We start from the raw sequence: 22,848 nt of genomic DNA on the forward strand, positions 1-22,848 counted from the left end.
AGGTCACTAAAAATTTGGTTACCAAACTCTATTTGGTTCCTGAGAACCAGCTTCTTGAACATCCACCTGATTAGAGACTCAAAGATGCACTTTTGCATACGTTAAGAACAACTGCCCTCAAAGAATGAATGCTGGATTAGTATCACGAACGCTCTGTAGTAATGTGCTTTACAATCCACATGTGTGCTGTGGGCTATCTGCTTGAAAGAAATCTCAGGCCAAACCGGTTTTCAAGCAAGTAAAGAAAAAGATTTACGGTGTGCGTTTAGGAAGATATGGTTTCTGTGTTTACAATTTGAAGAGGTACTTCTTAGAGAGTATACAAAAAGAATTTTTACACAATATATATTAAAAGTATTGTTAAGCCGGTATATTGATAGTTTCTGCAAGTATTGAAGTGATGAAAATATGATTTCAAGTATTGAAAGTGTTTTTGTATTTCTTGCCTTTTAGTGATTAATTGTTATAAACTTCTACCATGTTGTAATAAAATAATTCATAAATACTCTATATCATAGACCTTTAGTACACCTGTATAATTGCATACTCGATAGATGGCCTATGCTGCAGTATATTACTTGGTATATTTTATCATATATACGTACATATGATCGTGAGCTGTCTATTCCATGTTAATGCGTTGTATGTTTTTACATGTTATTTTTTACAGATCTATTAAAAGTTGCACATGAAAAATTAGTATGGTATGCTACTTTGGAATTTAAAAAATTGTCAGAAAAAGTGGGTCCACCATTACAATAGTTCCTGTTTTGACTGATAAAAACAAAAAAGGATAAGTTGAAATAATTGGTGTTACTGCATTAGAAAATATACATCCAGTAAAGACTTTATTAAAAGTAACTGTTTTTTGTATAGCATTGTCAAAACCATTGGCAAGTGTTAGGTATGTGAAGTTATCAAGACCCTGACACACTACTGGTTGATCAACAGTGGGACATTAAAACAGCGCCCCTACATTAATTTACAGCTCCCCATATAATTGTAACTGACCATGCAAATGTTTTTCAGAAATCTCTTGAGTTGGTCGACAGAGATACCAAACAGAGACCCAAATTATGGCGCCTACTGTTAAACATATCGATGATGCCCTACCCACCAACAAGCAGCAATTACGATGTCAGCTCCAAAATGGTTACTGATGTGGAATCGAACATAACACCAAGTATATCAAGTTTGCGACAGCTGTTGAAAGTAGAAAATGATGATACAATGTTGGATAGAAAACTTAACCAACCAGAGCGAATTACAAGCAATTATCTGAAAAGGAAATATGCAAGATCGAAATATAGAAAAAAGATGGCCGACTGGAAGTACAGGTGTTTAGTAAACATCATCAACTGCTGGGGCTGACAACTCCTCGCTTATATTTAGGAAAATGTTGAAGTGTTTCTATAGATTTTAAAGAAGATAAGGTGGCAAATTTTAAACTTTTAGCTATAGTGCATTTTGTACAACTTCATTGAACATTACTTGGCCTGTATGCAATTAAAGTATATTTATCAAACAAACAAACTACATATGTTGTAGTTTTGACTGTAAATACAATCTATACAATTCAACTCTATAGCAGATAGACATTCTGCTGTTGAAAATAAAATTAAAGCAAGTTATTAGTCAGCGTGTCAAGGCTGCCATATGTGAAGATTATACGGTCGAACTCTATGCTTGTCAGTTGAAGAGCTCATTTCATATAAACTAGTAATCTGGCAGTCTAGTGTGTTATGAAAGACTATCAAGGGTGCCTATAAAGCATAGAGAGCAGCTACAGGCGCAATAATACTTTAAATTTGGTTCCGGTAGTGAAGCTGAATGTGGCAGGTTCAAATCCTGCTCGATGCAATTCTTTTTTACATGCACAGTGTGGTTTTGGACTGATACGGCACTAATGTAAAGAAGATTCTGACAACTGTGCAGGCAGCCAATCACATAGATTGTTACTGCACCCTCTTTGTTTCCTTCAGCAGTTGTTTACAAATATGCAACTCTTGTTAAATAAGCGTTCAGGTATGCTTCAGCTGAGTAAGAACATTTCCATTTCTTCCACAAAACTTTCTTTAAATTTATCAGCGGCTCGCATCTTGTAGTAATGGTTCGGTTCAGTCAGAGAGTGCTATCTACATGCATCTGAGCATTCTATGTAAAACAGTATATGTATCACCTTTTTTCATTCACCATCATTCATGCCATCGACTATTCTGACAGTGATTATCCCCTTCAAGGTTTCACGAACCTAAGTGGTTTTAGTCCTATGTAGACATGAGTGCAATAAAAACCAGAAGAATATTATTGCACTTAGACTGGGATCTGTAGATTTGCTACACTTTGTATTACTCAACCTACAAAACACAAAAGAGCTGTTATGGTATTTAATGCAAAATAAAAAACTTCTTTTAATCCCAGTCCAATCCATTAATTCACACTGAAAATTAAATCCATCTATATTGTTCCAGTTGCATATTTGGTTGCTGTTTATTATAACAACAAATATAACAGACATTTACTTATTTAGTAAAAAAGAAAAATACAGTATTGCGCTGTATTCTAACTTAAGATTGGGTGAGTAATCTTCATCAGTGTAAATGAAATTTGGAACTCACACTATTTATATCCTAACTAACGCTAGTGAGTTGCTTGCTCAACCTGTCTGTTATGTAGCAAAGGAAGAAAGGGAATTTGACAGAATCATAATTCACTAGACATTGATATATGAGTTATACAACCTTTAGACCTTAGTTAGTATGCTTGGCTAAGATACCATCACTAGGATCTATAGTAGATTATTAAAAAGCATCTGAAGGTTCAGATATAGTGATGAGAAAATGTACTAATATCATTTGGATCCGTACCCACCATATCAGTGGTGATACCTGTTTTCACCCTACAGAAAGGACTTCTTCATTACATAATCTGTTTTGTTAGAGATTGAAAGTATGCAATGCCCTTGTGCGGGGCTACAACTTGATGACGTCAGCATTTCTATTAAAGATGCTGTCTGTCAACAGTAAGCTGCGCCACGGGGAGGAATGTCAGACATAGAAAGATGTCATATCAGTCATTTTAGTCATAGCATGTTTCTTTAAAGTTTGTTGTGCCCAGTCCTTCATCAAGTTGGGCCACTGGCTACAAGAATTATAGCGACCAGAGGAGATTCAAACTACCATTTTGGCTGTTGATGAGGCGAATCAAATATCATTTTTCATTAAGTAAGACAATTGCTAACAAATACACCATGAAAGTCATTGATGAAGGCTTGGTGTGTATAATAGCTCGGCTATTTGAGGTGAAGAGCCCTTGTGGCAGGCAGTGAGCAGGGTGTGGCTCACATGAATAAAAAACCGCTACAATTTAAAGGAAAAAGAAAAAAGACAGCCCGATGACGAACAGATTTCTCCAGTTTCGACAGTATGTGCCGCTTCAAAACCATCATAAATATGGTAGTTTAGTGTTTGGGATGTCAGCAGGCAACTGATTCCATTCTTCTGAGGCTTGTTGTCAATGCTGCCGATGTCCAGATGCTGAAGTAGATGCTAGAAGTGGTAGATAGAGAGAGTCTTTACAAGTACAGTAAGTGAGGGTGGTTTTAGAGAGAGAACAATTGGTATAGTGCAGGTTGTGAGCAAGCATACAGATACGTTGGTAATATAGGTTAGAGATAGGAATAATTTTAGCAGTTTTAAAGGATGGGGCTAAAGATGTACATGTATAAGGATATTTTTGATTGCAAACCATCCATTTTCGGATGTTTACTACTTTTGGAAATGTGTAGCGGGGGCATTTTCTCATTCTTTGAAACAGGATACCAGTTTAGCCCGAGCTCTTCCTGTAAGAAATGTAGTATAAAACTCAGCTAATACCACTTCTATTAAAAATCAACCTCGCTCAACTCGAACGGTATCAAATTTTCTTAAGAAAATGATGATCGACTTTAAGATTAGACAGCAATAACAGGAAATGTTCTAGAACTTTCCAAAACCCGAGGGTAAACAATTCTTTTGCTCACAAATTCAGACGACTATGTTCTGAGAATCTGTGTTTTAATAGAGAGTGAGGCAGCAGTGATGAAGTTTAGACTCCAAATTAAGGCAGAGTTAAGTCTGTTTTACTTAAAAGACTTGAAGAACAAGTCAAGTCGAGTTATCCAGCTGTGTAGGTTAATGTATGTCTGTTAGCAAAGCTGCGTATTGTCACAGTTTTATTTGAGCATACGGTAAAACTTGCCAACCCTCATCGCCACCTTCAATTACATTAAAAAAATATTTTTGTTTTTGATACTTACAAAATACTAATGATAGGTAATGAAAGTTGGACACACAGACGCACAGACAAACTGACTTCATCGTCTGAGTATGCTTATATAAGATGAATAGCCAGTTACAAGGCAGTGCATGCTATTGCCATGCCATACAGGTTTGTAAGAATTTTGTGAACACTCGAGTGCGTGTTCAAAGTTCCACTCACACTTTGTCATGGTGGACCGCATAGTTAGCAAGAATGGCTGCTGCCTCAAATTTGAAAAGAATTATAACCATGTAAGTCAGTGGAAAATCTTCTAGGATTCCTAGCTTTTAGAAAGCCTGAAAGTTGACTTACATGTTAATTAGTAGAGTGGGCGGACATCTCAAAGGTCAACTACTTCCTGTCTAAATATACCTTGACAGGTTGTTTATCGCAAAAAGAGAACTGTGTTTGTTTCAGCTGCTTGCTCCCTCTAGCATAGACAATGACATGGAGTTTTATCAATAAATAGATATACTCAGTCAGTGCTGTTTAGTGTCGCTTTGCGATATTCTATTGTAATCGGTACATTTTACCCTCTGAGGAGATCTTCAACCTAACGCTTGAGTCATACAACCTGAGTGGTTACAACATCATACAAAGTCGATAAACAAAAATCTGTGTATTTTACAAATTAGACCGTCGACATACGGATAGTACCAGTCACCAGTACTCATACAGGAAGGCAGCATATGTCTTCTGCTGGTTAAGATGAACTTAAATCAAATTTTAATAGGTTTTATCAGAAAGTATCGGTATTTTTCTATCATTTGCAATTGTTTTTCATGTTTAAAGTGAGCTCACTGCCATAATGTTTCAAGATTAAAATCGACAAAACCTGATCATGGTTTAAATGCTCAAAAGAAAAATATATCACAAAATGAGATCACTAGTTGTTATCGTTGCTTTAGTTGCTTATTTCAACTATTGTGTTCAAATTGCAGCGTTATGCGTCTCTATTCTGTTAGTCTCTTTGCAGGTATAGAGACCATGATCACCCTCTTGTTTGATCCCCCCAAACAAGTTTTGTCAACTTTTATCTTGAAACATTCTGGCAGTCAGATCATCTCAAACGTGAAAAACAATCTCACATGATAAAAATACTGATACTTTTTGATAAAATCCTCTAAAATTTTGTGCAAGTCCATCATTAAGGTGGTGCTAATAACACAGTCGATGGGCTCATTAGATTTCTAACCATGCAGTATGAAAGGTACCTGCTGTCCATGGCCATTTTGACAACCAAAACTTTTGACCAACAGCCTATCTGTAGCTACCTGATGAGTTTTGCTCAGATCGTAATTGTCTTCTCAGGAGCATGTTTAGCAAGACTCTGTACCAAAATTGTTTCTGCTTGTAATGTTCAAATTATTTATACATGTTCATAAATCCAGCATTGAGAATTTGACAAAGATGCGCCCAGGTTATGTAATTCAGTTGAGTTAGATATAAATGGAAATGTGGAATGGCTAAAAATAACGTATATACATGGACCAACCAGTTTGAGACTAATGAAAAACTGTTTGCAATAATTGTTTGTCAAAATTCCTCAGTGAAACACATTTTAATAACAATAATAATAATAACAACAGGGGTTTGATAAAAACAGAAAAAAGCAAATGCATGAATCAAAAATATGTTGCTCTGGTGTGACCCGAGTGACCTTATAAATAGCATTACTAATGCAAGACTCAAGGTTATATATTGTAATTACACTCCACATATTCTAGTAGCTATCTAGGCCACCCACTTATTCTTATCGACACAATGACAACTTTGAACAGGTGAATTTGATAGGTTTGAACAATCACAAAAAATACATTGTTCTCTGTACTCGTTAAAAATTAATGACGCTATTGATGATGGTGAGAAACAACCTTCTATATCCTAGCCCACTTGTTTATTAATGCAATTCTCATCAGAACTTGTTTTTATCGAAATGTAGTCATATGATGTGAACAAGAACTATTTTTAACGTATTAGTTAGCAAACCATTGCAATAAACAAATTTGTACATATTCTCAAAGGGTATACCTATCGGGTGGTGAATTGAAGCCCTCATAAAATTTAGACCGAAACAGGCAAAAGTTTTGAGACTGGGCTAGCCATTAGACAACTGGGCCCAAAACCTGAACTCCAAAAGTCTTGTGATCAAAGTATCAGCCATGCAAGTTCATTCAAATTCGTAGAAACAAAACTTGAATTTAATTGGACAGGTTCGAACCAATGAATGCGATTGTTACATTAGTTTTTACTAGCAGTTTATTGAAGTGTTTTATTTGTTATTTCCCTAAATTGAAATTATTCAAAAATAAAACAGCTAATACATGTGGATGAACAACATTAAATACTTCCAGTTTCAATGCTTCTCATCGAGTTTTTTTAAATTATCACTATTATTAGAAACGAATAAAAATTTGCAACATCAATGTTTATCTCGTATGGACTCTTTCAGTTCAGACCAGTGTGGTCATCATTGCAAACTTTGATGGCTTCTGTTGAGGTAGGCTAACTTCAGAAGTTCTTCCGTAGTTGATGCGTTTGGCCACCCTATTAGCCTCAAAACTACTGCTTGTTTATGTCTAAGTTTTGCGGCAGCCCTCATCAACCACCCGACATATCCTTCCAAAAGTTAAGTTTTTGTTTTTGTTGTCTTCATCTTTGCATTCTGCCATGCACTGCATTAATTGGGTCTGCACTGATGATATCCCACAATTCCACATGCATGCGATATCAGATAATATGCCTCAAATACTAGCCTGTGGTCCAACATACCACTCATAACTTTTGTATCGCTAATGAGGTGCGATCTTCCAAGAACTGTTTGGCTTTTTAATTGAAATTACTCGATAAACAAGCACATCCGTAATGACTCGTCAATCAAGATGAAATGCTAGCAGAGTTTGTCCCTAAAGGGCACTTATCGGTGGGGGTTCAACTAATAACTGTCCTATAATCTTATATGTCATTTAAATATTTCATCACTTATGTTAACTAGAGGCAGACAAGAAACGTGAAGCTGCATTGTGCAACTGGAGATTGACGTCACAATTCATTTTATCAAATTGATTTTTTCATCCAGTCCTCATGTTTTATCTATAGAATTTAGCCTTAGAGGTAGTTAAAATGATTAGTCTAAGCTAGGGGAGTTATTGCCTCGGGCTGTCTTGACACCAGTGCTGAAATAAATCAGGATATGTACTGCTTGAGATTCCTTTAAAAGTTGTAATGTCATTTAGAAAACATGGACAAAGATTTATGAAAAATGTGGAATTTACAAGTAGATGTATGCATGTTAATACTTACATAGAACTTGTATTGGAAGTAATTAATGGGTACAGTTTGAGTTGGCCAAACATAAGAAAACATAGTTAGTATACACGTAGGTAGCGTAGTGTGTATCATATATGTGTCATCGCTACTAATGCATTTTTTGTGTGACCACAAACAGCCAGTTTTTATTATGCCAAGTGGTTGTTTGTTTCTTCCTCAGTTTTTCAGCTGTAACTGAGCCAATAAGTCAGCCATTTTTCTAATACCTATCTTAACTTGGATTGCAAAGAATCATATACAATTATGTAGCATCAAAAGCTGTAAGTACTGAAATAATGTCAAATTCTATCAGTAATTTGTCTTTTTCTTGATAAATGCTTTAGTATACTGTGTAATTGCTCTTTGTATACAATTCTGATAAGATTGCTGTGAAATGTTAGCTCAACTTTCATTACTTTTAATACTTTTATTTTAGAACCTCTTTATTCCAACTGTGTCAGTGGGCACTTGTTTTGTGTAAACACTCCAAAAGACCAGTAATTTTTTGTAAGTAAGATTAATGTTTTAATTTGTGAACTTTTAACTTGAGTCATAAAGTAAAACCATAATTCATTTATTTGCTGCAATCCATAATGTAAAAAGTTTGTTTCCGTTTGTATAACAATTCAATACTGCTTTCTTACAGCACGGTTCTCTTAATAATAAAAGAGGTAGCACACTTTATGAGAGGACCAGTTGATCTATTACTATATGGTTTTCTGGATGTACCAGTACAGTGAAAAAATTACTACCGCATAACCGGAGACCGACACACTTAGCACATCATGGAGAAACAGTTGCAGAAGCTCAGGGAGCAACGTGTCAACGGCATCACTCAGGTGAACTCTATTTCAAACAAGATTGCTTTGGCAATAAAGAGACACAAACCAGTTGATGTCCTGGACAGCTTCTTAGAAAGTCTGACCGAGATGATGGCTGATTTAACATCTGCAAACACTCTTTATGATGCATTGCTGAATCATGATGTAGAGGGAAATTTTTCTGCCTATAAACTGACTGCAGGGAAATCCGTTTCTGAATTTTTGCATAGTGCCCAGACAGTGTATGACAGTACTGTGACTTTAATAGTAGATTATGAGATGTCAATCAAATGTCAGTCGGCGACCAACTTGAAGCAAGAGATTGAGTCATTGCTTTATAGTAATGATTTTATGCTAGGGCAATTAGATGGCATCTCAAGTAATAGTGCTAGCCAATCACAGGCAGCTGTTGTTTTTGGGGAAGTGGATATTTTTCTAAACAAGCTACGCAATAGTGTACGAAGCCTAAAGGCTGCTGATGCAAGCGGAGATAATAGTGATTTATTTTCTAGTGTAGATAAGTGCATTACTAACTTAGAACACAAAGTAGTAGTATCTAAGCAGATGCCTCATCTTCTTGCAAGCCAAAAACAGGCAGTGACGCCACAGGCAAATCAGCATCAAACTAAAGCAGTAAACAAACTTGTAGAGAATATCATTACCAGCCCTCAAACACATCAATCATCTGCCTTCAATCCTAGCACTTCTGGTCTCAGTGGAGACAACTCAAATACTCTCACCAGCCCTTCTGATTCTGTCAATGTTACCTCTGCTAACAGTATGCTATTGACAACTGACACCAGTGTGTCAGTAACTGACACAGGTGTGTCAGTTGCTGACACCAGTGTGTCAGTAACTGACACAGGTGTGTCAGCGTCATTGAGCGACACTCAAACACAGATCGGTGCAAGTGCACCTAGTACAATTCAGGTAAGCAGTCTAAGTACGCCCGTGATGACTGACACAAGTGTGTCAGTGACTGACACAGGTGTGTCAGCGTCATTGAGCGACACTCAAACACAGATCGGTGCAAGTGCACCTAGTACAATTCAGGTAAGCAGTCTAAGTACGCCCGTGATGACTGACACAAGTGTGTCAGTGACTGACACAAGTGTGTCAGCATCATTGAGCAACACACAAATGCTACCAGGTGCATGTGCACCGAGTACTAGTCAGGTAAGACAAAATATGAAGGCAGATCGGGTAGTCTTTTCTTCGAGAACACCAAGCCCATTAGTAAATAGTGGATTAGCCACCATCCCAGAAGCCCAAGATGTTTCAAGTTTTAGGCTGACAAATCGTAACTCTCGTTACCTAACTAGCACTCCACTAAACAGTGAGTCACAGGTAAGACCTCTAAATCTCAGTATTACTGCCGCATATGATAGTAGTTTGAGGACAGGGACAGGGACAGGGATTGTGTCGAACAATACCTCCACAAGGAGAGAAAATAGTCGATTCCAAAAAGCCCCCCTTCCAACGTTCGGGGGAAACAGAAGAGAGTGGGCAGAATTCAGGGCTGTGTGGTTATCTTATGCATACCATGAAATAGACTCTGAAGAAGAACGAGCTTGGGCACTGAAACAGTGTCTTAAAGGAGAAGCTCTATCGCATGTCAGAGCGATTTTGGCCAATCAGCCAAATGCACATGAGAGGATGTGGAAGCGCCTGGAAGATCTTTACTCTGATGCCAGTGTAGCGGTTAAAAGTACGTTCCTGGAGCTTGAAAGGCTTAAACAGCTCACTGAAGGAGATAACAAAGGTCTTGTGAGTTTTGTCAACACAATTGAGCTGTGTTACAGTCAATTGGGTGAGGTACGACAACTCCTAGCAGTCACACCAACACAGGTTGATGTGCTGAGGTCGAAGCTGCCACCGATAATCAGACGCGAATGGATGAGAGTTTACTCCACACTCCCCACAGAGGAGAAGATACATCCTTTTACAAGTTTCATGAAATTCTTGGAAAGTGAGCGAGACTTTTGCATACGAGAATTGTCAGAGGATGTTTTAAAATCAACCAAGCATCCAGAGAAAGACAAGAAAGCTTCAGCAGTGAGGACACATGCTGCCTCCACTGCAGATGCACCAAACAGACAAACTTCATCATGCTTGGTACATACTAATCCAAAAGTCATACACAATACAATGGAGTGTCGTCAATTCAGAAAGATGGGAAGGAAGGAGAGGGTAGGCTTGTTAATCAAGCACAAGGCCTGCTTCCGCTGTGCTGGATTGCACAAGAGGGAGAACTGTAAGAGTACTGACAAGTGCTCAATATGCCGCAAAGAGGACCACCACACTCTACTTTGCAAAGGCAATGGTGGAGACGGCCAAGGAGCAAAATGCCCCAAACCATCTTCTGATCACCAAGCCCCTCAAACCCAAGATGACAAAACAACGAACCATGCAAAGCGGGACATGACAGACTCAGTGTTCCCGATTCAACTTGTTCCTGTTGCAGGATCTACACACAAGGCTGTAGTGTTCTCTGATGGGGGTTCCAATGCTACATACGTCGCCACCAGTTCAGTGAGAAAGCTCAATGGGAAAAAGATGGGAACCACCCTACTCCGAATTACTCGGGTCGGCAATACCACATCAGAACAACGGGCTAATGTATACCGAATCAGATTAGTGACCACCACTGGTAAAGTAGTACCGGTTATCGCATATGGAATGGAGGAGATCACCACAGAAGTACCGGGTCTCGACATTGATGTCCTCAAGACACTCTTTCCACATAGGAATGACTTGTCTGACTTGGTGCGGCAAAGGTGTCGGGTAGATATCCTTTTGGGCAACGACTACTATGGATTTCATCCCAAAGTGGAAATAGACACTGCAGGAACCCACTTAAGTCTTATGAGTGGAGCCTTTGGAAGGTGCCTTCAAGGTAGTCATCCGTCCCTCAAGCAAGGTGTAATGAGTAATCTGATAGGGTCTTCTTGCACAGAAGAAGATGAAAAATCATCTGTTGACTCATTTCTGACAAAAGCTGACATAAAAAAGGTTGAAATGTTCATCGAGGCTGAGGAAATGGCCACAGAGGTGCACCCCCGTTGTGGTGGATGTAAATGTGGTAAATGCCCCATCAGGGGCCATGACTTTTCTTTTCAGGAACAGCAAGAGCTGGAACTGATACGAAACAATCTGTCCTATGACAGTCAACAGAAAGTGTGGGTAACGGCATACCCTTGGATCAAAGAACCGAGCACACTCCCGGACAACTACAATGCTGTCTTTGCCACAATGAGAAGCACGGAACAAAACCTACGTAAAAGGGGGGAACAATGGGTCAAAGTGTATCAAGAACAGATTGAAGATATGATATGCAGAGATGTGGCACGTAAGCTTACAGCGGATGAGATAGAGAAGTGGGCTGGACCAAAATTCTACATCAGCCACCTTGCAGTTGAGAATCAGAAATCTTTATCCACACCAGTGAGAATCGTCTTTAACAGCAGCCAGAAATTCCAGGGTCAGTCCTTGAATGATGCACTGGCGAAAGGTCCAGATTGTTATCTGACAAATCTCATGGGCATCTTACTACGCTGGCGAGAGAAGCCCGCTGTTATGATTGGTGATGTTAGAAAGATGTTCAACTCAATCAAAATCACTAAAGAAGAACAGCACTGCCACAGGTTTTTGTGGCGAGATATGGATGCCAACAGGGACCCAGAGATATATGTCATCACAAGGGTCAACATGGGGGATCGACCGGCCCCTGCCATAAGTGCGGAGGCTATTCTTAAAACAGGGGAACTTATGAAAGACAAATACCCTCGAGTCAATCAACTGTTTCAACAATCCATGTATGTGGATGATATTGTTGAGTCAGTAGACAGTGAGGCAGAAGCTAAATCACTCGCAGATGATGCTACCCAAGTGCTAAAGGAAGGAGGATTTAACATCAAAGGTTGGGTTTTCAAGGGAAATGGAGAAAATATGGAGACAACTCACGTCTTAGGTGTAGAATGGAGCCAGTCTCAAGATGAGATTCGGTTCACACCCCGCCTCAATTTCTCAACCAAGAGAAGAGGTAAACACTCTGGACCAGATATCCGACCTAAAGATATCCCAGTAACACTGGAGCCTCCGCTGACCAAGCGCATTGTTTTGTGCCAAATTATGAGGCTCTATGACCCACTCGGGATCTTATCCCCATTCATCATAGTTGGTAAAATCTATCTCAGGGAAACCTGGGATTTGGGATTGGGATGGGATGACCCCCTACCTCCTCGCATGAAACAAAAGTGGGTCGAGTTCCTGCTTCAGATGGGAGACCTGGAACAAATGAAATATGACAGGTGTCTCATGCCTCTTAAAGCAAAGGGAAAACCTACTCTGATCATCCTTTGTGATGCTAGCGATAAAGCATATGGCTTTGCAGCCTATGTCCGCTGGAAGTTGGAGGACAACAGCTACTTCTGTCGCCTGATCTTGGCAAAGTCTCGAATCGCTCCACTCAAGAAACTATCAACGCCTCAACTTGAGTTGAATGGTGCAGTCCTCGCCAAGAGAGGTCGTGAAACAATTCTGAAAGAGATGAGGTACAACTTTGATAAAGTTGTCCATCTCACAGATTCAGAGACTGTGCTGTGTATGCTGGCAAAGACTTCCACTCGATTCAAGCTTTATGAGGGTGTCCGAGTGGGTGAAGTACAAGCTGGCACCAACAGCGATGAGTGGAAGTGGGTAGATGGTAACAGCAATACAGCAGACTGGGTCTCGCGTGGTTGCAAACCTTGTGAGATCGGCCCCAAGACGGAGTGGTGGAGAGGTCCTTCATTTCTCTATCTAGCGGAGGGCGAGTGGCCCACGAAAACCGTAGCTGACGTTGGTCAAAAAGGGCCACTGCCTGGTGAAAAGTCTGTCTCAACCCACCACTCGAGGGCAACAAAAGCACCAACATTAGACCTGAATTATGGACGCTTCGGGTCAGCTAAGAAACTGATATGGACAGTTGCACGCCTAGTCGCCATGGCTGAAGCCAAATCATTCAAGGCAGGAAGAACCAGTAACATCACCCCAAGACACATCGAGCAAAGCAAAAAGCTACTCATAAAAGATGTGCAACTAACTATGACAGATGAACTTACTAAATCAAAACGTGGTAGGTATGCCCGGCTCAAACCGACTAAGGACAGTGAAGGGATATGGGTGATAGGTGAAAGAATGGTGGAGAGTAATCCTCTGAAACACACACCAACAGACCCTCCTCAAAGACTACTGCCTAGTATGCACCCACTATCCAGGCTTTTGATGGAAGAGTCTCATAGACAAGGAGGACACAGGGGCCGAGATGCAACGCTTGCACGGTTTCGTCATGACTACTGGGTACCACAAGGAACCAGCTTGGCCAAGTGGGTAAAGAACAGTTGCAGGATGTGTCGCATCCGGGAACCCAAACTGCTCAGCCAACAGATGGGATGTCTTCCACTGGGCAAGTTGCAGCAATCAGCCCCATTCACCAACACAGTTCTAGATTTGTTTGGACCTTTCCCCATCAGAGGAGAGGTTCAAAAGCGATCTACTGGCAAAGCATGGGGTGTGATCTTCATGGATCTTTACTCAAGGGCGGTACATATCGAACCTGTGTTTTCATATGATACCAGCTCATTCCTTATGGCCCTGCGACGTTTCACCAACATCAGAGGATGGCCTAAAGTGTTGTATTCAGACCCTGGGTCACAGTTGACACATGCAGACAAAGAACTCAAGTCTATTTGGCGTAACATTGACAGAGATGCTCTGTACAAGGCTGGCACCGATAGTGGCATGGAGTGGATCTTTGGACCCGCTGATGCTCCTTGGTATCAAGGTGGCGCAGAAGCGCTAATCAAATCAATCAAAAAGTGCCTCCGCTTTTGTATGAGCGGTCAGAGACTTTCAGCCGCAGAGTTTCTGACAGTCTGCACAGAAGCGGCGAACGTGATGAACGAGAGACCTCTTGGTCGAATCCCATCAGATGATGGAGAAATAAACATGCTCACACCCAACAGTCTTCTACTCGGAAGATGTTTTTCAAACAGTCTGGGTCATGCCACTCAACTGGCAGACTCCAGTTCTATGAGAGCAGATCTAGTAGAACAGGTAAGTGATAGATTCTGGAAGCACTGGCTACAACTTCTTGCACCAACAATGGCAGTTCATACCAAGTGGCTGAAAAACCAAAGGAACCTACAGGTAGGGGATATTGTATTAGTGAGCGACTCAAATACCTTGCGATCCCAATATCATCTTGCAGAAGTAATCAAAACATACCCTGACAAAAAGGGGCTAGTACGCCGTGCAGACCTTCGGTACCGCAGTTATAGTACAGGTAAGTCTATGAAAACATATACAGGTGGTGCGTCGGTAGTTATCACAAGAAGTGTGCATAGGCTGGCTTTGGTTGTTCCAGTTGAGGAACAGTAAGTGACATATATACATCTTATTATATCTCATCACTATCATATATAGCCATCAGCTACTTACATTTAGTCTTCACATACTCACTTCTATCACTCAGCATACACCCTTTCTCTGACATATATATGCATTATATCTAACACTCTATCTACAAAACCATTTGTAGGCGAACTATTTTGTTACAACGTAAATCGAGCTTGTATATCGCTGAGGCATCTCTTAGATAGTACAATTAATCAAGTACTAGTATTGTGTAGCACCAAGTACATTTAGTCTTCAACCATTTTATCTCATTATACAATATATGTTAACCCGTGTTTGACCAACCCCTACCCCTCCGATGTATTGGAAGTAATTAATGGGTACAGTTTGAGTTGGCCAAACATAAGAAAACATAGTTAGTATACACGTAGGTAGCGTAGTGTGTATCATATATGTGTCATCGCTACTAATGCATTTTTTGTGTGACCACAAACAGCCAGTTTTTATTATGCCAAGTGGTTGTTTGTTTCTTCCTCAGTTTTTCAGCTGTAACTGAGCCAATAAGTCAGCCATTTTTCTAATACCTATCTTAACTTGGATTGCAAAGAATCATATACAATTATGTAGCATCAAAAGCTGTAAGTACTGAAATAATGTCAAATTCTATCAGTAATTTGTCTTTTTCTTGATAAATGCTTTAGTATACTGTGTAATTGCTCTTTGTATACAATTCTGATAAGATTGCTGTGAAATGTTAGCTCAACTTTCATTACTTTTAATACTTTTATTTTAGAACCTCTTTATTCCAACTGTGTCAGTGGGCACTTGTTTTGTGTAAACACTCCAAAAGACCAGTAATTTTTTGTAAGTAAGATTAATGTTTTAATTTGTGAACTTTTAACTTGAGTCATAAAGTAAAACCATAATTCATTTATTTGCTGCAATCCATAATGTAAAAAGTTTGTTTCCGTTTGTATAACAATTCAATACTGCTTTCTTACAGCACGGTTCTCTTAATAATAAAAGAGGTAGCACACTTTATGAGAGGACCAGTTGATCTATTACTATATGGTTTTCTGGATGTACCAGTACAGAACTTATGGTAGAAAAGCTAAGACTTGGTATCAAGATGCCATCTAGACATACAATTATACATTATTGAGGATACATGTATTTGTACTCTGCAATATTCTACCACAATATTCAATAAAAATATCAGAATACAGCAGCATACACTATATGTAGATAATTGATTGCTGTGAGATTAGCTTCGGTATAAAATAAAAAGGTTCATTTTACATATTTTTCATTTTATAGAGCTCTATAAATGCCATCTAAACATTGTCGACATATAATATCTTGCTTTAGTAGTTATTACTGGTACTTTTAAATAGGCTGTCTAGATTTAGATATGTTTTTAGTACAAATAATGGTCATATTTGGTCTAAATATGTTATCTATAGTATTATTAGCCGTTGTTCAATCATCTGTCTGCTTTTTCGGTCACACAGCATTTGTTATTCTCTGGTTGGTACAATTATTAAGAAAAAGGTTCCTAACTAGCTCAGTCAGTTAGTGTGTCAGTCTAATAAACTAAATGTCATAGGTTCAAGGCCCATAGTGGTCAACATTTTGATCATTTTATTAATTGCATGTACAGAATTTTGTGATTGCGTGAAAGTTAGTGCATTCAAAACAACTGCTAATGTAACACAAAAGTGAAAGCTTTTGACATTCAAATTGCGCTTTATCATTTCTGACAGTTTAACATTTAATCAAAAATCATCTGTTATTATCAAATTGGAGGTTTTAATCTGTTCAATGAAGACCACTCATTTCAATTATTCAAATGTACATGAATCATTCTTCATTCATCAATTATGAAGCTTACGAACAAAGAGAGCTCAAGCTATATTCAGCATGTATCTACTGTATATGTATAAATCTCGGTGTTCAGTTATAGAGATATAGTTTTATGGGTGAAACATAGGCTTTGCACAAGATTTGAACTCAAAACATCCGGGTCTGCAGACAGGTTAGCTGACCCGCTAAGCCACATACAATGGAATAACTGTACACACACTCATTACATTGATTAAAGTACTCATGCCTGAAGCGTTTGAAAAAAATACTATGGGTTATTACTAGCATGCTTGATCATTATGTGTTTGTAACAATTATTAAGCTGGCTTCAGACCCAGCTCTTACTATAGTAAAGGCTAGCTCAAGTTACTAACTCAGTAGATAGGATATTCAAATTCACTGTATAATTAGTTTATTACGCGTGCAGTGCCGGGCATTTAGCAAGTCTTACTATAAAATCAGAGAATCTTATTATCCTACCTTACTCTAACCCTCACTTACCTTAGCGGGAGTGTCACAGTGAGCTTAATCTTGAGATATGGTGAATTTCCTTCTAGTTGAACCAGAAAAGCAACAATGAACTACCCTCCTCCATGAATATATGCTTGCTTACCAAATAGTTATTGCAGCAAGTCTAATTAAAACAGTGCCTTGTTGATCTTCTATACCCTACTTATTCCGTCAATATTTTAGTTTCTTTACTCTGTCATCAATCATAGAAATATATTTTAATTGACTTTTATATCTTAACAAAGTTATCGTTAGAATTATATTTAAATCTTCCTATTTTAAATCAGCAAAATGTTCTTGTTTTACAAAAGAAATGCATTGCGATCGAATTTGAAGTTTTTAAATTGCTAAACATTGCTTTGAACAAAAGTTTTGGCTAAGCAGTTCAAGAGTCTATGACTATTGTCACTGTTCAACAAGACAGCTTGTAAAGACTGCACATACTCTAGCTAGCCGTATAAAATATTCTAAATTCTGAATAAACCGGCACAAAGCATGAGCTGAAAAAACAAAAGTGATGAAAGATTTTTCAAAAAACATTCGAAATAAATCATCAGCTGCTCAAACAAATAATGCTACATAAACAAAATGAATAAAATTTGAAGTAACATTTAATTATCTTTTTCCATATTCCTGCAGCACTAATGGCGCTGCCGCTGCGAGAGCAGTGCTCAAACTGTTTATACTTCAACTGACGATATTAACAATGATGCACACAGCTTAACTGCAGCCACCTCAAAGCGAGTGTGGTTGCTTTTCACACAACACTCAGTAAATTTAACACAAAAAATATTGCTGTGAATGTTTAAAAAGTGAAATATCAATGTCATTATTTTTTTATCTTATATAACGCTTAATTGGGATTTGCCTCCCTTGGCATGTACTTTTGTAGCAGTAAACTCAAGCACCGCCTACTAAGTATTTTTGCCACTGTTATGCCATAGTTTATGTGAGATTACTGTGACATGACAAAGAAACAGATCAACAAAGCCAGTTTGAATGGTAATATTGCACAATTTAAAATATTCACATGGTTTTGTTAACTGTTAAAAAGCTTTGTGTAGCAATATGCACTGATTTTCAAAGAGTTCTGAAATATTGAAACATTGACAATGTTATTAGCAGCAATTACAGCATGCATAATAGAAATGAGTTTGCCTGCGAACAACTTTTTGTTTGTTGAGGAATTTATTTCTATTATGCATGCAAATTTTACACGTCTCATGTAAAATTAATGTGGAGTTGTCTCGACACCTCTTTCATCATATTCAAATTACTCCATGTAGCTCATGAGTCGCTTTGGCTTGCTGGGAATAAACTTATAAACCTTTTATAAAGTAATTAAACTCTTTTTTCTGCTTTGTGGAATAACAAAAGATTTATTCAAAAGGAAATCTGTCCTTAGGAGTCTGGTGAGTTTATTATTTTCGTTATTGGAGTTGCATTATCTATTTTTTGCTATGTTCAATTACTTGGATACTTTTTATAGCACGAATGGATAATTCCATAAATAAACTTTATGAGTTTATGGAGTCATCTTCTCTAACTTACACCATTTCTTAAAAGATCAAAGATGCACATGAGGAACAAAAAGCATAATTTGATTTGAATTCGAAGATTGAAAAAATATTGAGCCATTTTGAAAGGTTTCTTACGCATGAATTTCTTTAGCCAATGATCCTAGCTGCTGCCTCTATAGTTAATACCAGGGTCTACTCCATACATAAGCTGGCTATCATTAGTACATGCCCTTAGTCTCTAGAAAAACCAATAATACAACTGCTATACAACCAAAAATGCTACCACTTCGACAACTTGTGATGTTCATGTTTATTTCAAGAAGAAAATTCTTCATCCTTTCATGAATGACCAGTTAACACTCTTTGTTCTATTTGTACAAATAATTCAGCAAAGTCAATTGACAACCTAAGTTTTAATATTATAACAACAGTGTGAGGTTTATGGGGTCATAGTCAGATTGAACCGCAGTTAAACTTAATTGTATGCTAAAATCTTATCTCAATGTAGGTTACTGCTTGTTTCCTCACATGGTAAAATGTACATTATACTAAAGGGAGTGATGTCAACCATATGTGGTACTATTGTCAATATGGTCTATTGAAAGGCTTGCGTAAAATAACCAGCTAAATGTTGATGAAAGCTATATATATTGCTTTCAACAACATTTGCCATTCGAACATTTTCACGAACATATACCGTATATACCGGTATATTCGTACACTTATATGTAAGCATATTAATATATGCTTACATACAACCAGACAAATGTCCGGTGTTGCACGGGTTATAGAATAATTACCTGATGAATTTGAGTAACTTACCTGAAAATCTAAATCTTTACTAAAATGATACCTGTGTGTTGGGCCAGCTTAAAAATCTTTATGTGAAGCTCAACAGCGCTAGTAATTAACCCCAAGAAAGTGCTTGAAGCGTGATTATCTTAACCAATGTAAGGACTATTTGCCCAACAAAGCCATTGTATTCTGTGTAGCTTAATGATTAAATTCATCACCTTTAGATCTGGAGGTCCTGAGATCAAATCCAGTACTGCATGGATTTTCCATTGCTATATTTTAATTGCTATAACCGGACACATGGTTTAACAAAAAGACAAACACTGAGATACATAGATATAGAGTATGCATATATACATATATACATGTAGATGCAGTAAAGTACACCGATACTTGATACTCACCAAACTACAGCGCGTACCAAGTATTTTTCTATGGTAGTTTGTTGTGTGAAACTGAAGGTGTTAAGAGTGATCACTTCCTATATGTAGCCTCGACTAAATACATAAAGCTAGGTAAGAAGAAGCTGCATAATGACCAAATGCATTCTAGAGCATTGTTGACCGATGAGAGCAATCATCTTAAACACATTGTTAACAACGCCTTTCAAAAATTTGTGAAATTTTTACAATTGTACGAGTAAACGCTTGTTCAGAGAAGCCAAAAGACATGCTTTCATGATGATCTATATGAGAAGTATAGCTAATTCATAAGTCAATTGGTGTGACTCAAAATGACACGGATTACTCTATGAATATTGCCCTAGTACTGTTAGTGGCCACACAGAGCTATGATAGCAGTGCCTCATTGCCTTTAGCCATATGAAGATATGTCTATGTATCTGTTGTCACTGGGCGCATAAGGCTATGATACGAGTATCTGTGTTACTAGCCACATGCAGTTATGATACCTGTGTCTTTGCTGTCATTTGCCACATGGGGCTGTAGTACACACGCTTTGCTGACATTGGCGAACTGGGATTATTTTACCCGTGCCTCTGTTGTTATTGGTCACATGTTCTATGGTACTACTACCTCTACGGTCATTGGTCACATGTTGGTATGATACCTGTGCCTCTGTTGCCATTGGTCACATGTTGGTATGATACCCGTGCCTCTGTTGCCATTGGCGACAGCGGCTCTGATGCAAGTGCCTCAGTTGTCATTGGTGACATGGGACTATGATACCCATACCACTGTTGTCATTAGTCACTAAGGGGTTTCTCTAAATCAGTGGTTCCCAACTACCTTGGAGCCATGGTCCCCCTGAGCTCCTTATCTAAAAGTCATGGACCCCTTTATAAACATCATAATATATGGTGTTTATAACAATGCGTTGTAAATTGGCGTACATTATAAATTAGAAAAATATAAGAGTCAGGAGATTTGACATGTTTCTATTTTTTTTTATAAAAGCAGGGCTATACTAAATTGCTTTGACTTTTAATTTTCAGTAGTCAGTTTTTTAGTGGGATGGATTGTACTTCTTGTTTTTCACCAAATTTCCAATCTTTGGAGAAATGGCTGACAAAGCGCATCGCATGTCGTCTTCAAGTCTCAGTCGGTTTCGTTGTTTCGATTTGAGAACAACAATGGTGGAGAAAGCGAACTCGCATAAGTATGTAGACACAAATGGGAGCAGAGTCGAGGGACGTGTTTGGCTGTCTGTGGATATGAATGAATCATGGAAGGCAAAAATTCTTCAATGGTTTTATCTTCATAAACATCTTTGGCAGATGATTCATGCTGCAAATCTATAAGTTCTGCCTGCAGCTCATCAGGTACACTTTCAGCAAAACAGCGGAAAGGATTTCTGACAAGGCTCAGTTCTTATTCACTCATCTCAGCATAATAGTGCTGAAACTCTGACTCCAAAGAATCTAAGTGAGATATACACTAATATTACTTTTTTGTAATGATTCAGGCATTGAAATAGGCTCATTATCTTTGGGCTCTAGAATCAAGGAAAGCGATTCAAACAGAAAAATTACCTTGAGCTAACTTTTTCTTCCATAATTCAAGTTTGCATAGGAATGCTTTCAAGGCATTTGTGAACTTGACTATGTTTGTGTTTCTTCCTTGCATCTGGCAATTAAGTTTGTTAATTTGGTCGAATATGTCCGTCGAGTAGGCCAGATTAAGCAGCCAAACTTCATCCTTTAGCCATGTTTCGAATTCTGCTCTGTTGTTCTGTTCACAAAAGACGTTAATTTCTTCTCGTAGTTTGAATGTCCTTGCAGTTACGTTTCCTTTGGAAAGCCAACCAACATTTGTGTGATATAAAAGAACTCGATGCTCTGCTTCCATATCTTAGCATAGTTCTTTAAACAATCTAGAATTCAGGAACCCGCCTTTGATATAGTTTACTATGTGAATTACCTAATTTAGGATTGCCGAGAATTATTCAAAAAGGGTTTTAGCAGCCAAAGCTTGTCTGTGTATCATACAATGTACGCCTTTGACATCTAAAACTAGCTGTTTCATTCTTGCATGGAAGTCAGAGCCAGATCCTAACATTGATGGAGCGCCATCTGTGCAGCAGCTGCATAAGTTTCCCCATGACAGCTTTTCAGTCTCAAAGAATTGTGAAACTTTGTCAAGAATGTCAGAAGCTTGTGTAGTTTTTTTGAGTGCATTGCAGAAAAAGAACTCCTCTTTGATGTTTCCATTGTTGACATATTTAACAAAGGCCAACAACTGAGCACATGATTTCACATATGTTAACTCATCAAGTTGAAAAGAAAACAATCCAAAAGGTGCCGTTCGAATTTCCTCTACCAATTGTTTCTTGATGTTTTCACCCATTCAGTTATTCGCCTTTGAATAGTGTTATTTGACAATGATATCACAGATATCTCTCTTTCGGCCACTTTACCAAGCACGAGCTCCACCATCTACTGAGCACAGAGCTTAATTAGCTGCTCCCCAAATGTATAAGGTTTTTTTTTCTGTAATGCAATGTCTAATGCAACTGCATATGATGCTTCAACCATGTTGTCCTGGGCTACCTGAAAAGCTCATTCAGAAGAAAGCCTCATCTTCTTCAAGGATGTTTCCTGTCGTTCAAACAATGTTCTGTCATGATTCACTAAATCAGGTTGTTGGGAACTTAGATGTAATTTTAGCTTAGCAGGCTTCATGGAATCGTTAGTCATTCATTACCTTATGACAGATCACATACTGAGGTTTCTCTTCTTTTGGTGAACCCATAGGTGAACCCATAGGTGAACCCATAGGTGAACCCATAGGTGAACCCATAGGTGAACCCATAGGTGAACCCATAGGTGAACCCATAGGTGAACCCATAGTCTAAATATGAATTGTCATATTTTGTTT

General features: G+C 38.3%; 3 protein-coding genes across 3 annotated transcripts in view; 1 reads left to right on the forward strand and 2 right to left on the reverse strand.

Moving 5' to 3' along the window:
- Nucleotides 1-22,848, reverse strand: part of LOC137395104 (tRNA 2'-phosphotransferase 1-like) — a 151,838-nt gene that overhangs the window by 71,264 nt on the left and 57,726 nt on the right. The gene's annotated exons all lie outside the window — the stretch shown is intronic.
- On the forward strand, nucleotides 8,394-21,381 carry LOC137394285 (uncharacterized). Its single transcript, XM_068081002.1, has 2 exons — nucleotides 8,394-14,525; nucleotides 21,286-21,381. Exons 1-2 carry the CDS (start codon nucleotides 8,394-8,396, stop codon nucleotides 21,379-21,381), a joined length of 6,228 nt encoding a protein of 2,075 aa, XP_067937103.1.
- On the reverse strand, nucleotides 21,913-22,818 carry LOC137394286 (protein FAM200C-like). The gene is made up of 2 exons (XM_068081003.1): nucleotides 22,675-22,818; nucleotides 21,913-22,209 (listed from the first exon to the last, which is right to left on the reverse strand). The coding sequence occupies exons 1-2, from the start codon at nucleotides 22,816-22,818 to the stop codon at nucleotides 21,913-21,915; spliced, it is 441 nt and encodes a 146-aa protein (XP_067937104.1).

This window comes from Watersipora subatra, chromosome 4, assembly GCF_963576615.1.
Source record: "Watersipora subatra chromosome 4, tzWatSuba1.1, whole genome shotgun sequence".
Lineage (NCBI taxonomy): Eukaryota > Metazoa > Bryozoa > Gymnolaemata > Cheilostomatida > Watersiporidae > Watersipora > Watersipora subatra.